This window comes from Typopeltis vanoorti, chromosome 18, assembly GCF_054136105.1.
Source record: "Typopeltis vanoorti isolate ZY-2024b chromosome 18, IOZ_Tvanoo_1.0, whole genome shotgun sequence".
Classification (NCBI taxonomy): domain Eukaryota; kingdom Metazoa; phylum Arthropoda; class Arachnida; order Uropygi; family Thelyphonidae; genus Typopeltis; species Typopeltis vanoorti.
In genome coordinates this window covers 53,832,704-53,845,343 of record NC_143566.1, presented here as the reverse complement: position 1 = coordinate 53,845,343, position 12,640 = coordinate 53,832,704, and the positions used below count along the sequence as shown (strand labels likewise).

Below are 12,640 nucleotides of genomic sequence, written 5' to 3'. Positions count from 1 at the left end.
TATTTTATTTTATTTTATTTTATTCTGTTTCTTTTTTTATTTTTATGCAACTAAAAATGCTGCTCTAGAGACCAACTGTAAAACATTATTCAAACTAATTTAGGTCTCTAGTATCAGAGTGTTAGTCTCACAATTATTGATAAAATTCATCATCACCTAAAGAAATATCACAAACATGTGCTCCCAGAATAGAATTGAACCTTCAACCTATTGGTTGAAGAGCAGACATGCAATCTGCTTGACAAACCATGTTGGCAATTTCCTTCCAGGAATAATTGCTAAATTTGTAATGGGACTGTTTTGCAAAAATGGACCACTATATAAAAAGGTGGAGTTCACATTTGACAGCAAGAGGCTGTGTATTATGTTTCAACTGATGACTAATGATGTGTTATATATCTGCTTTATATGAATGTGCTTCCAGAGTACGATTGAACCTTCAGCATACAAGTTGAGCAGAAAATGTGCTGTTCAACTAGTAGGCTGAAGTCTGCTCAACCAAACTATGCTGCCAAATGTGTGTGTGTGTGTGTGTGTGTGTGTGTGTGTGTGTGTGTGTGTGTGTGTGTGTGTGTGTGTGTGTGTGTGTGTGTGTGCAGTTTTTTTATTTTTATATCCATCTCATTTATCAAAGATGTAAACCTATAACATGGATAGGCTAAGAATTAAATAATTGCAAAATCCTACTTGCCAAGCATTTCTGTCTCCTCAGTACCACTCTCCTGATTTTTTCCATTCATCTCTTTCTTCTGATCTCTGCCACACATCACACACACACTGTACTTCCACACACACACACACACACACACACACACAATACTTTCATCCAGCAACAAGGATAGAAAGGGCAAGAAGGGAGTGGAAGTTCTGCTGATGATGGCAGGGGAATAAACTCCACATAATGTAGACATGAAAGGAGGAAATAGTGGCAATTGTTATGAGGCAGCATAATGTAACATGGAGATTGAGAGGAAGACATATTTAGTTGGATGTTGCGATAGGCCTGGGAATGTGGCGATGAAGAAATGTATAAACAATTTGGATTAGTTAACAAAGGAAGGGTAATTATTATGTGTGATTTTAATTATGGTGTATAGATTGGAATGAAGAGATAGCATTTAGGAATAAGTAAAATGAATTTCTCGAGTTCTTGAGAGATAACTATCTCAGGCAGCACATAAAGAAGGGCATACGTGGATCAAGAGTTCTAGATCTCATCATTTCATCAGAGAATGTAATTATTAGAGGAGTTTCACACTTTCCTCCAGTTGGTGAAAGTGATCATGAAGTAATCACCTGTGTTGTGGCTAGTCATATGCAGACATTGTGAGGAAAGGATATATGTAGAATTATAAGGCTGGTGATTATGACAAGCTTAGGAGACAGCTTGGAGCTATAACATGGAATGAGGAGTTGAGTGGTAAGGAAATAAATGCTGCATGGAAACTAACAAAGAAATACATAACAGCATCATTTGTGAATATATTTCAAAGGCCAAATGGCTGAATAAGGTAGGTGTTAAATGGATGAATGTGGAGCTTAAGCATGAAATCTGGAAAAAGAAAGTCCTTTGGAGGAAGTACAAGAGGAATAATGGTAATAATCAGTCACATGAAGAGTATAAAGAACAAGCCAGGAGAGTGACTCAGTTCGTAAGGAAAACAAAGGTAGAATATGAGCAGAAATTGGCAAATCAAGCAAAGAAAAACCTTGGAGAGGTTTTTTAGATATGTGGCAAGTAGAAGGAAGAATAATCATGGTAAGATGAAGTTAAGGAATGAAAGTGGTAGAATGGTAACTGCTGCAGAAGACATTGTTGAGGTATTCAGTGATCAATTTAAAGGTGTTTCATCCTGATCAGGGTGAAATCATGATGATATTAAGTGTAGAGGATATAGGAGGCTTAATTGTTAGTAAGAAGGAGGTGTTTGAGGAAATAAATAACCTTGCTGTTAATAATTCATGGTTAAGAATTTAGGGAGACACAACACGTGTGTTAAAATTATTGCTTTAGAAAAGTAACATTTGACGTTTCGCCCTCTGTATTGTGGTCATCATCAGAAAAATACATAAGTATAAGAACCAAGGTACTGCACATTACACGAATCTAAGCTGCTTATTAATATTTTATCTAGCTTGGCTTCTAGTGGGAAAATAAAAAAAAATAATAATATTAAATAATAACATTAAACATGGAAGACTTTGAGCATAGAAGATTTTACATGGAAGACTTTGAGCAACGAGCTCTAGATTCGGCCAGTCTAAAGCCCAAAGTCTGGCTCAGATATGTTGATGATATTTTCAGCATTTTGCCCCACAACCACGAAACATTAAATACATTCCTTAGTCACCTGAATAAGCAACACAAACGTATCCAATTCACCGTTGAAATCGAAAACAACAACTCTCTTCCTTTTCTGGACACACTCATCACATGTTGTTCTTTCCTTCTTAGTCTACCACAAACCTACACACACAAGCCAGTACATACACAAAAATTCATATCACCTCCCAACACAAAAACTAGGAGTCATAAGCACCCTCAAACACAGAGCACTAACTATTTTCTCAAAAGAGCAAGCTCTAAAGCAAGAATTCAAGATCATCAACCATGCATTTGTAAAAAATGGCTATAATAAAAAAACAGTTCACAAGATTCTCCATAAAAATACCACTAAAAACAAAAAAGATTATAAGAATGCTATAGCCATACCATATGTTAGAGGAATTTCAGAAAAAATAGACAGAACACTACACAAATACAACATCAAGACTACCTTCAAACCCTTAACAAAATTAAGAAATTTACTCAGTTCTTCCAAAGATCCTCTTCCAAACCTGGTCCACCTAGGCATTTACAAAATCCAACGTACATGTAACCTACCCTATATAGGGGAAACAGGACACACTGTCCTAATCAGAAAAGATGAACACAAGCGACACATTAAATACCTCCATTATGGAAAAGCAGGCCTATCAGACCACGCACTCCAAACATACCATAGAATTGACTGGAAAGGCACCAAGTCCCTACACCGCACCAAAACCTGGTTTGAGAGAAAATTTAAAGAAGCCTGTGAAATACTAAAACACAATCCAAACCTGAACAAAAATGATGGACTAATCATTCCAAGAATGTGGAGGACCTATCTACAACCCTTATAGCAACCAGAACAAGTCCAGAAGGAAATCTCACTATGAGAGGACTTTAGAAATGTTTAAGGTAGTTCTGTTTCTAATTTATTTTTATATCTAATTATTTTAAAGTTATTTTATTTTATTTTTTATTATTGTTATGTTTTTTTAATATTATTATTATTTTTTCTTTTCCCACTAGAGGTCAGGCTAGATAAAAGATTAATAAGCAGCTTAGATTCATTTTACCTTTGTAATGTGCAGTAGCATGTAGCTTGGTTCTTATGCATATGTATTTTTCTGCTGATGACCTCAATACAGAGGTTGAAATGTCAAATGTTACTTTCCTAGTATTAAGTAAAGTAATTATTTTAACACACGTGTGTGTTGTGTCTCCTTAAATTCTTAACCATGAATGCTGACCACCATGTAACCTTAAAAGAAAGAATTGATGTCAATAACGCAATAGGATTCGATGACATATTACCACGCATCTTAAGGGAATGTTCCAGGTAATTGGCAGTAGCATTGACATGCCTGTTTAATAAGAGTTCCTCCAAAGTAGGGAGTGGAAGGAGGGTAAAATTGTTCCACTGTATAAAGGTGGTGATAAGCTTCAAACTATAGGCCGGTCTATATATCTGGAGTTGTGGTGAAGGTTCTGGAGAGATTTGTGAGAAGTAGGATACAGAAATGGGTTGATAACAGCAGTACTCTCTGTGGTTATCAGCATGGGTTTATTAAGGGGAGATCATTTTTCACTAACTTACTTATGTACTATAACAAGGTGACAAATACCTTGGACAGGGGAGATGTATATACAGTGGTGTACTTAGATTTTGCAAAGGCTTTTGATAGACTGCCACACGACAAACTCTTAAATAAATTGAAACAGATGGAATGGATAACAGACTTCTGAGTTGGATCAGTGACTGACTGTCGGATAGGTATCAAAAAGTTGTATATGGGAGTGCAGTATCCAGAAAGAGAAAGGTCACTAGCAGTGTGCCACAGGGGTTAGTTTTGGGGCCATTGTTGTTCAATTTGTATGTTAATGATATTGGGTTAGGTTTAACTAGTGATATCCAGCTGTTTGCAGATGATGGAAAACTGGGGAGAGCCATGCAGAGTCAAGCAGATGTTATTGCCTTACAAGAGGACTTGAATAGATTGCATGAATGGGCAGGTAAGTGGAACTGTCAGGTCAATGTTGCAAAGTGTAAGGTTTTGCTTACCAAATTTGAGATTTGGTAAGCAACGATGGGATGCAAAGTATACACTTGGTGGTGAACTTTAATGGTAGTAGAGGAGATGATATATCTAGGAGTGATGGTGGATAAGGACCTGAAATTCAGGGGGCCACATTGCATAAGGTGTGAGGACATCAAATCAGATAATGGCAATGACACATGACACAGAGGATCCTGACATGCAGATATAGAGAGGTTATGATTCCATTGTATAAGCTCTTGATCAGGCCTCATATGGATTATTGTGCACAGATTTGATCGCCAGGTTTTCATGGTGACAAGGATATGTTAGAGTGGGTACAGAAAAGATTCACAAAGGTAGTCAGTGGTCTTGGGAATATGGAGTATGAGGACAGATTGAGAGGATGTAAGTTGCAGAGCCTCGTGAATAGTAGGAAGGGGGGGGGGGGGAGAGTGATATGATTGAGACGTATAAGGGGCACCTACAGGGAATCCAAGGACTCATCGCAGGAGGGCACTCTGCTCTACTTTGCTAAGTACACCTCACCCTCTCCACTACTACTTAATCCTAACTGGTAATTAGTTTACGGAATTAACAACGCATATAAAGTATATTAATTAAAGGTAACTTTAATGAATAACTTCCATATTTCAGCAACGTCACATTGCCATCTTCAGGAACATAAAGATATGGTATGTGCACGCAGGCACTAACACAAAGCAAATGAGGAAGAAAGCAAGAAACTAATATTGTTCCTAAAGTCCTAATGGTGCCCTCTGGTGGGCTAATTTGGTAGTCTTGGCAGTTGGGCTGAAGTTCTCATAATGTAAGTCTCCCAAATTTGGGGTAGTTTCATGCACCCAAATTTGTTGAGGTTAGGAACATTTTTTACAGCTGCTGAAGATTCTTTGAATAATCTTTCGTATTTAAACTTGCTGCGATGAATTATATTTGTTTTCTTCCAACGAATTTTATGGTGGGTATCTAAGGCATGGTCTGCCAGCCCAGAGCGGCTGTACTGGTGAAACCGGATGTAGTCTTTGTGTTCTGAAATCCTGATATTTGTTGTTCTGCCTGTTTGGCCAAAGTAGAACAATTTGCAGCTGCAAGGGACCTGGTATACACCAGGTAGGTCTAGGGGAAGTGGTTGGTCTTTGGTAGAGCGGATAAGGGATGCCAACTTTTTATATGGTCTGTAACAGGAACCAGTATAAGCTGTCTGACCAACGTATAAGCCTTGCTACTAGAATACTTAATCCTACTACTATACCACAACCATCAACGCCATCTAACGCCAATCTCCAACAACAGTATTTTTGTCTGTAAATTGCTTGTGTTCTGAAGGCTGATTTGTCTGTACGTGGGATGAAATCCATTCAGTTGAAAAAACCCATATAAGGATGCCCTTCATCATGATGAGAATCAAACCCAGTTCTTTTCTAATCGATTTCTATTCTTCCAATTGTGCTACAGAGGCACTTATCAAGGCAATAGAATTTATGTGAAATTATAAGGCCGACAGCTATCTTAGAACCAGCTTAGAGAAGTAGAATAGATGAAAATATTTGTGTATGGAAGATACTCTGAAAAAAATTGTTGACACCAGTGGCAGATTGTGTACCTTGAGTGAAGAAGATAAAGCAATTTAGAGTCAAATGGGTGACTAGAGAAATTAAATAGGAATTGTAGATAAACAAGAGATTATGAAAAAACATGTAAAGCAATAGGTGGAAAACAGTTGCATGAGGAATGTAGGTCTCAGGATAAGAAGGTGACTAGTTACAGTAAGGAGGGGAAAATTTGCATTCAAGAAAGATCCCAAGAAAAATCCCAAGAATTTTTTTTTAATTATGTGATCAGTAGGAGAAAAAATGATTGTCGACAGGTTACCTTGCTAGATGAGGATGATAGTTGGGTGATGAAGACATATGACATAGTTGAGCTAATGATCATTTCATTAGTGTGTTTCATCCTGGTAAAGCAGGCTTTATTTTTAGATGAATAAGGAGAGGGGAGGGTGAAGCATTATTACAAGTGAATGAAGAGGATGTATTCCGAATACTGAGTATGCTTCATGTCAGTAATGCAGGGAGGGACTAGATAGAGTTTCACCACATTTTAAAGGAATGTGCTGTGGAACTGACCATGCCATCAACCTGGCTGATAAAAGTCTTGCAATGGAGCAGTTTCCTGGAGAGTGGAAGGAGTATAAGATAGTCTAAGTTTGAATATGCTGTAAAAATTTTGGATCCACAGATGGGATGCTTCATATTCACTTGGTGGGGGTTACATTGAGAGAAAAGAGCTGAGAAGTGGACCATGATCTAAATGGATTGATTCAGTCAGAAGTGCTAAATTAAAGAAGTCAAGAAATTTTATTCTTGCTTAATCCTTTATCCTAGTGTATGCAAACAAAGTTTGCACATGAAGAATCTTCACGACTGGTATACTTTTATATAGAGTTAGTGACATCACATTACTTGCTTTAGTATCCCATAATGCAATGAACACATCCTTTTGGGTATGTATAATGCTGTACTTTATGGGAAGGTCTACTACTCGAACTAGTTTTTACTTTTATTGAGGTTTTATCAGTGGAAGCCAGATTCAGATGAGATTCCAAGGTTGAAATAATGCAGGAGTAACATATATTTCCCATATACAAATAGTAAAAAGGCGCGAACTTCAAATGCAAACTTTATTTCCTTCACTTGGAAAAAGGATTAAAATTAAGCAAGATTATAATTTCTTTGCATCTTTATTTTAATTTCTAACCAAGTGAAAAAAACTTGCAATAGTCAGACGTGCTCTGGAAGACTGAAATATATTATTATTATTATTATTATTATTATTATTATTATGTGACACCTCCAGGGAGTCCAGAGACTCATTGAGGGAGAGTGTGCCAACAGAATCTAACAATTGAGTCCCTTCCAACTACTAACCGCACTCAAACTTGCTGAACTTTTTGCATGAAAGTGCTGAAGATTGTTGTGGAGGAAGACTGTTGATAGAAGATTAATAATAATAATGTAAACTTAATCATGCAGTACTGTCATAGTATCCTGTACACCCCTTGACAGGATACTTATCAGGAAATTGAAGATGATGATAATGAGATCTCTAATGGTTTATCATTAGAGATCTCATTATCAGGTAGTTTGTTGATGTTTGGAGTGTGTTTGAAGGAAAAAGGCAGTTGTATGCTAGGGATGGACTGCATCTTAACATGGAAGGACATAAGCGATTGAAGAAGTTATTGTTTTCTGAACAGGGTGAAGTTATTGGGCAGGGAAACTAATATTGAAAAGGTTGAGTGTAAGAGAGAGAAACTTTAGCACTGATTGCGTATTTATTGATCCTTATAGGCAGAATAAATTGCAGAAGAGAGGGGATAAAAATCGGCATAGGACTACGGTAGTTAGTGACTTATATTTCAGTTCTAAAGCCGGTACAAGATCTAGAGGGAATCTGCAATTTTTGTATACCAATGCTAGAAGCATTCGAAATAAGAGAGAAGAATTTTTGGCATTAGTCAGTGAAATCTCACCAAAAGTGGTAGGCATTAGAGGAAGAATGACTTCGGAAGGATAACCTTAGTGGGTGCTGATGGTATTGAGGTGACAAAATCAGATGTAATAGTCGAGTTACTGAGTGATCACTTTTCAAAAGTCTATCACCCAAGTGAGGATATCTCTATACCTAAAGCAATACCTAATGTGAGAATTGAAGCTAAAGAATCAGAGGTATTAAATATATTGCAAAACTTAAATGCAAACACTGCGGTAGGCTTAGATGAAATATCAGCTCGGGTGTTGCGTGAATGTGCAAATGAATTGTCAACCCCTCTTACCTGGATATTTAATTCAAGTTTGAACTCTGGTATGGTCCCTAGGGAGTGGAAGTTAGGCAAAGTGGTTCCTTTGCATAAGGGTGGCTCTAAAACTGCGGTATTGAATTACAGACCAATCACCATCTCAGGAGTAGTGGTAAAAGTATTGGAAAAGTTGGTTAAAGACAAAATTCAAGAATGGGTGGATCAGGATATGATACTCTATAGAGGCCAACATGGTTTTGTTAAAGGTAGATCCTGCCTTAGCAATCTATTAACTATTCATAATAGAATAACATCTGAGTTGGACAAAGGAACTGGCTACACAGTGGTACTTCTGGATTTTGCTAAGGCTTTTGACAGGATACCCCCATAGAACACTGTTACGCAAATTGGAGCAGATGGGAATGGATATTAAATTGGTGATATGGATAGGAGAATGGCTCAGGGAGAGATACCATAAGGTGGTGTATGGAGGAGCCGAGTCCAGAATGAGGCAGGTGACCAGTGGTGTGCCTCAGGGCTCTGTGCTTGGGCCAATGTTGTTTAATTTGTATATAAATGATATAGGAAACGGCTTAAAGGGAGATATTCAGTTGTTTGCTGATGATGATGCAAAGTTGTGTAGTGCAATAAAAAATCAAGCTGATGTTGAAAGTTTGCAGGAGGATTTAAATAAGCTGGTAAAATGGGCAAAAGAAAATGGATGTCAGTTCAATGTGGAAAAGTGTAAAGTCATGCATTTTGGGATTAAAAGATTACCAGCTGTGTACTACATCGATGGAAAGGTACTCCAAGAGATTGATGAGGCTAGGGACTTAGGGGTATTGGTAGATAGGGAGATGAAGTTCAGAGGACACATTGCTAAGGTGTCCAAGATTGCACATAGGATTACTTGGTTGTTGAGGAACACACTGACATCCAGAGATAAAGAGGTTATTATTCCCCTTTATAAAGCATTGATACTTCCACATTTGGATTACTGTGCTCAGGTCTGGTCACCTGGATTCCTTGGAGATGAGGAGGCTGTGGAGAGGGTTCAGAGAAGAGTGACCAAGTTGGTGAGTGATATAAAAAATGCTCCCTACATTGATAGATTGAGAGCTTGTGGATTGCAGAGATTGGTTGATAGACGAAGAAGAGGGGATATGATAGAAACATTCAAATTACTAAAAGGTTTTTATGGGATTGATGCAGGGGAAATGTTTCAGCTGTGTGATAGTGATGGAAGAACAAGAGGTCATCTCTGGAAATTAAAGAAGAGTGTAGTTAACAAAGGTGTCAGAACAAGGTTTTTTGCCTGGAGGGTGGTGAATGAGTGGAATTCATTGCCTGACTTAGTTGTGAGCTCTTCGTCTGTAAATGAATTCAAGAAGAGATATGACAGATATTGTTTTGCTAGTTTGGGTCTCCCGCGATGAGTCTACTGACTCCATGGAGATACCCGTAATAATAGTAATAATAGTAATAATAGTAATCACTGAAGGACACTCTTAACAACACTACCCACCATCTATGCTACTTAATCTTCCACCTACTCTAGAAGACATGACAGACCATCTACACAGTACACTACACTAATCTCCCAAATACTATTATTATTTTTGTCTGTTAATTGCATACATCCTCTGCTAATCTGTCTGTATACAGATGAAAAACCCAAGTTTCCAGAAGAAAAAAAATGCCAGGAAAAAAAAAAAAAAAAAAAAGAAGTTGTCATCACTTGCAAAAGCCCATAGAAATATTCCTTTCTTTAAGACAAAAAATCAAAGTTATTTCTTATCATCCAATCAAAGGATACAATGTTTATTATTTAAGCTGCACTATGGGGACACTAACTAAATAAAAATATTGATGGTATGTTAACACCAAATACTCTTCTAATCATAGCAAACTAAATTACTTATTTATACTGAGGTTTTTTTTTTTTTTTGTTGTTAAAATTTTGAAGTATAATTCTATTTTTAGTGGCACCAAAAATTTTAACTCCTATGAAGGAACTCAAGGTGAAAGCTGGAAATACTATTAATGCTGATATAAAATTTGTTGGTGAACCAATTCCTACAATCCTGTGGACTGCTAATAGTAAAGAACTGAAACCTAATGACTGCACTACTATTTCAAATTTTGATGACCATACTATAATCAATATTGTTGATGCAAAACGTGCAAATGGTGGGCCATATATATTAAATCTGAAAAACAGTCATGGAGAAGATACTGGAACACTGAACGTAGTTGTATTAGGTAAGTGTCTATGATTATCATTTTATATATATGTGATTATGGCTGCTTAATATCTCTTTTTGAAAATTATTCTGGAAAATATTCTCATTTTAATATGGTATATATCTGGGTGTTAGCCTTTGTTAGGAAATGAGTTATAGTGGAGTGATTTGATTGAGATTAAAGATATAAATTATATGCTATCAATGAGGATAATATCAAATCTATATTCACAGATGTGAATATAGATTTGATAAGGAGTAATGTTATAAAGTGTAAGAAGAAGTAGATAAAAAAGATGACAAAAAGATTTGACTGTGTGAAAAAGTGTAGGATCAGAGTATGGTAGAGAGAGAAGGAAACCACTTTCTACTATCCTTCATCCTGATAACTAGTTGATTGATTGATTTTTCCCTTTCAATCGTTTCAGACCGTAGGTGACTTGGTAGACTTTGCCCACAAAATATTCCTGGCGAGATTTTTACAGGGTAGTTCACCATTTCTTTCCCCAACTCCCCTATTTTATCTGGGCTCGGGACCAGCATATGGCTGGGATGTATTCATGACTGTAATCCATGTGTGTTCACTGAGCTGGTTTGCCTGGTCTAGGAGATGAAAAACCCTAGTTTCTGGGCGAAAAAAAACCCTACCTCCATATGAGACCGGCTAACTCACCTTTAGTCCAAAGAGACCAGATAGAAGTTCCTTACATCACTGACAGGAATCGAACCCAGGTCTTTCTGACCAAAGGGCTTCGTCAATACTGACTAAGCTACTGAGGCTCTTGATAACTAGTTTCAGGGAAATAACACACTGAGTTCAGAGCATACTTTTCTGTTTCCATCCATATCTGTTCAAATACAACCCATGTACTGCAAGTAACTCCTGTTGTGAAATACACTTAGGAATCCATATATTCCAATTTCCTTCCCCTTTCTTTCTTTCTCTCCATATCTTGATGCCCTTCATTATAATTGTGTCTCTTCTGAATTATTAACTTATAATAGTATACATTCAATATTTTCTAACATTCTTTCGATGTTAATAATGTTCTGAAATCTGTTGTTTTCCAAATTACAATTTTTCACAAGGAATTTATAACAACCAACATTATAATGTCATCCACATTTTGAATATTCTTCTCTCTCAAAGTTATACTCTTTTTTCACCATACAAACACTCCTCTAACATTCTGCATTGAATAAGCCAAATTATTATTATTAATATTATTAATACAGTATTTTTTGTGAGGACAGAAAGAACAAGAAGGGAGGAAGAGTGCTGCTCATGATAGCAGGGAAATTATGTCCACATAACGTAGACATGAAAAGGGAATAGCTGCAATGATTTTGAGGCAGTGTGGTGAGATATGGGGGGGTTGACTGAAGAGATATTTAGATGGATGTTGCTATAGCCCAGGGAAATGAAGGATGGTGATGAAGAAATGTATAAGCAATTTCAGTTAGTGAACAATAAAAGGGTGATTATTATTATTAAGAGTGATCTGCAGGGAGTCAGAGACTCATCAAGGGAGACCACATAATGCATGCACCAGCTGCCCTACCTGTTCTCGAATTCATTCACATTACACACACACACTACATACATCGGCAATCCATTCCAATCAAGCACCTCTATGAGAGAAAAATCTAACCCTCACTGCCTTTTGATAGAATTTATTCTCAACATCCAATGATGCCCTTGTGTCCTTTCTCCACACTCCATAAAATGAAAATTCCATTTACTGAAATTCTTTATTACCCTTTCAGAAGTTTCTAACTCTCAATCACATAACCCACCTTTCTCCTATCTTCATAATCAATATTCCGCTATCATGATATCATTTTTAGCTCTCATTTCACTGTATCAGAATCGCAATGGAAACCAGTAGACCAGATCTGCGCACAGTAGTCCAAGCGAGGTCTTACCAAAGTCTTGTAAAGAGACAAAATGACATATTTATTTTTACAAGTGACAGTTCCTTTCAGCATTGCCATTATCTTTTGAGTTGTTTTTGTAATCTTTACTACATGGCCCCTGAACTTCAAATTTCTATCTACTAAAACTCCAAGATCTCAGCTTGGTTAGTTTCTTCTAGCATAATCCCACCAACATAATATGACATTCCATATCTAATCATGCCAAAGTGCATTACTTTACATTTATTGACATTGAACTGATATCCATTTTCCCATGCCCACAATTCCAGCTTATTCAAATCATTCTGCAAGTACT

The 12,640-nt window shown here is 36.9% G+C and overlaps 1 protein-coding gene across 1 annotated transcript in view; it reads left to right on the top strand.

The window, feature by feature from the left end:
• The window catches only part of LOC150096673 (twitchin-like), a 2,440,784-nt gene that overhangs the window by 1,394,795 nt on the left and 1,033,349 nt on the right, over window positions 1-12,640 (top strand). Inside the window, exon 75 of the mRNA XM_090408679.1 lies at window positions 10,148-10,426. Coding sequence (XP_090264805.1) covers window positions 10,148-10,426 — 279 coding nt within the window. The remainder of the gene's footprint in view (window positions 1-10,147; window positions 10,427-12,640) is intronic.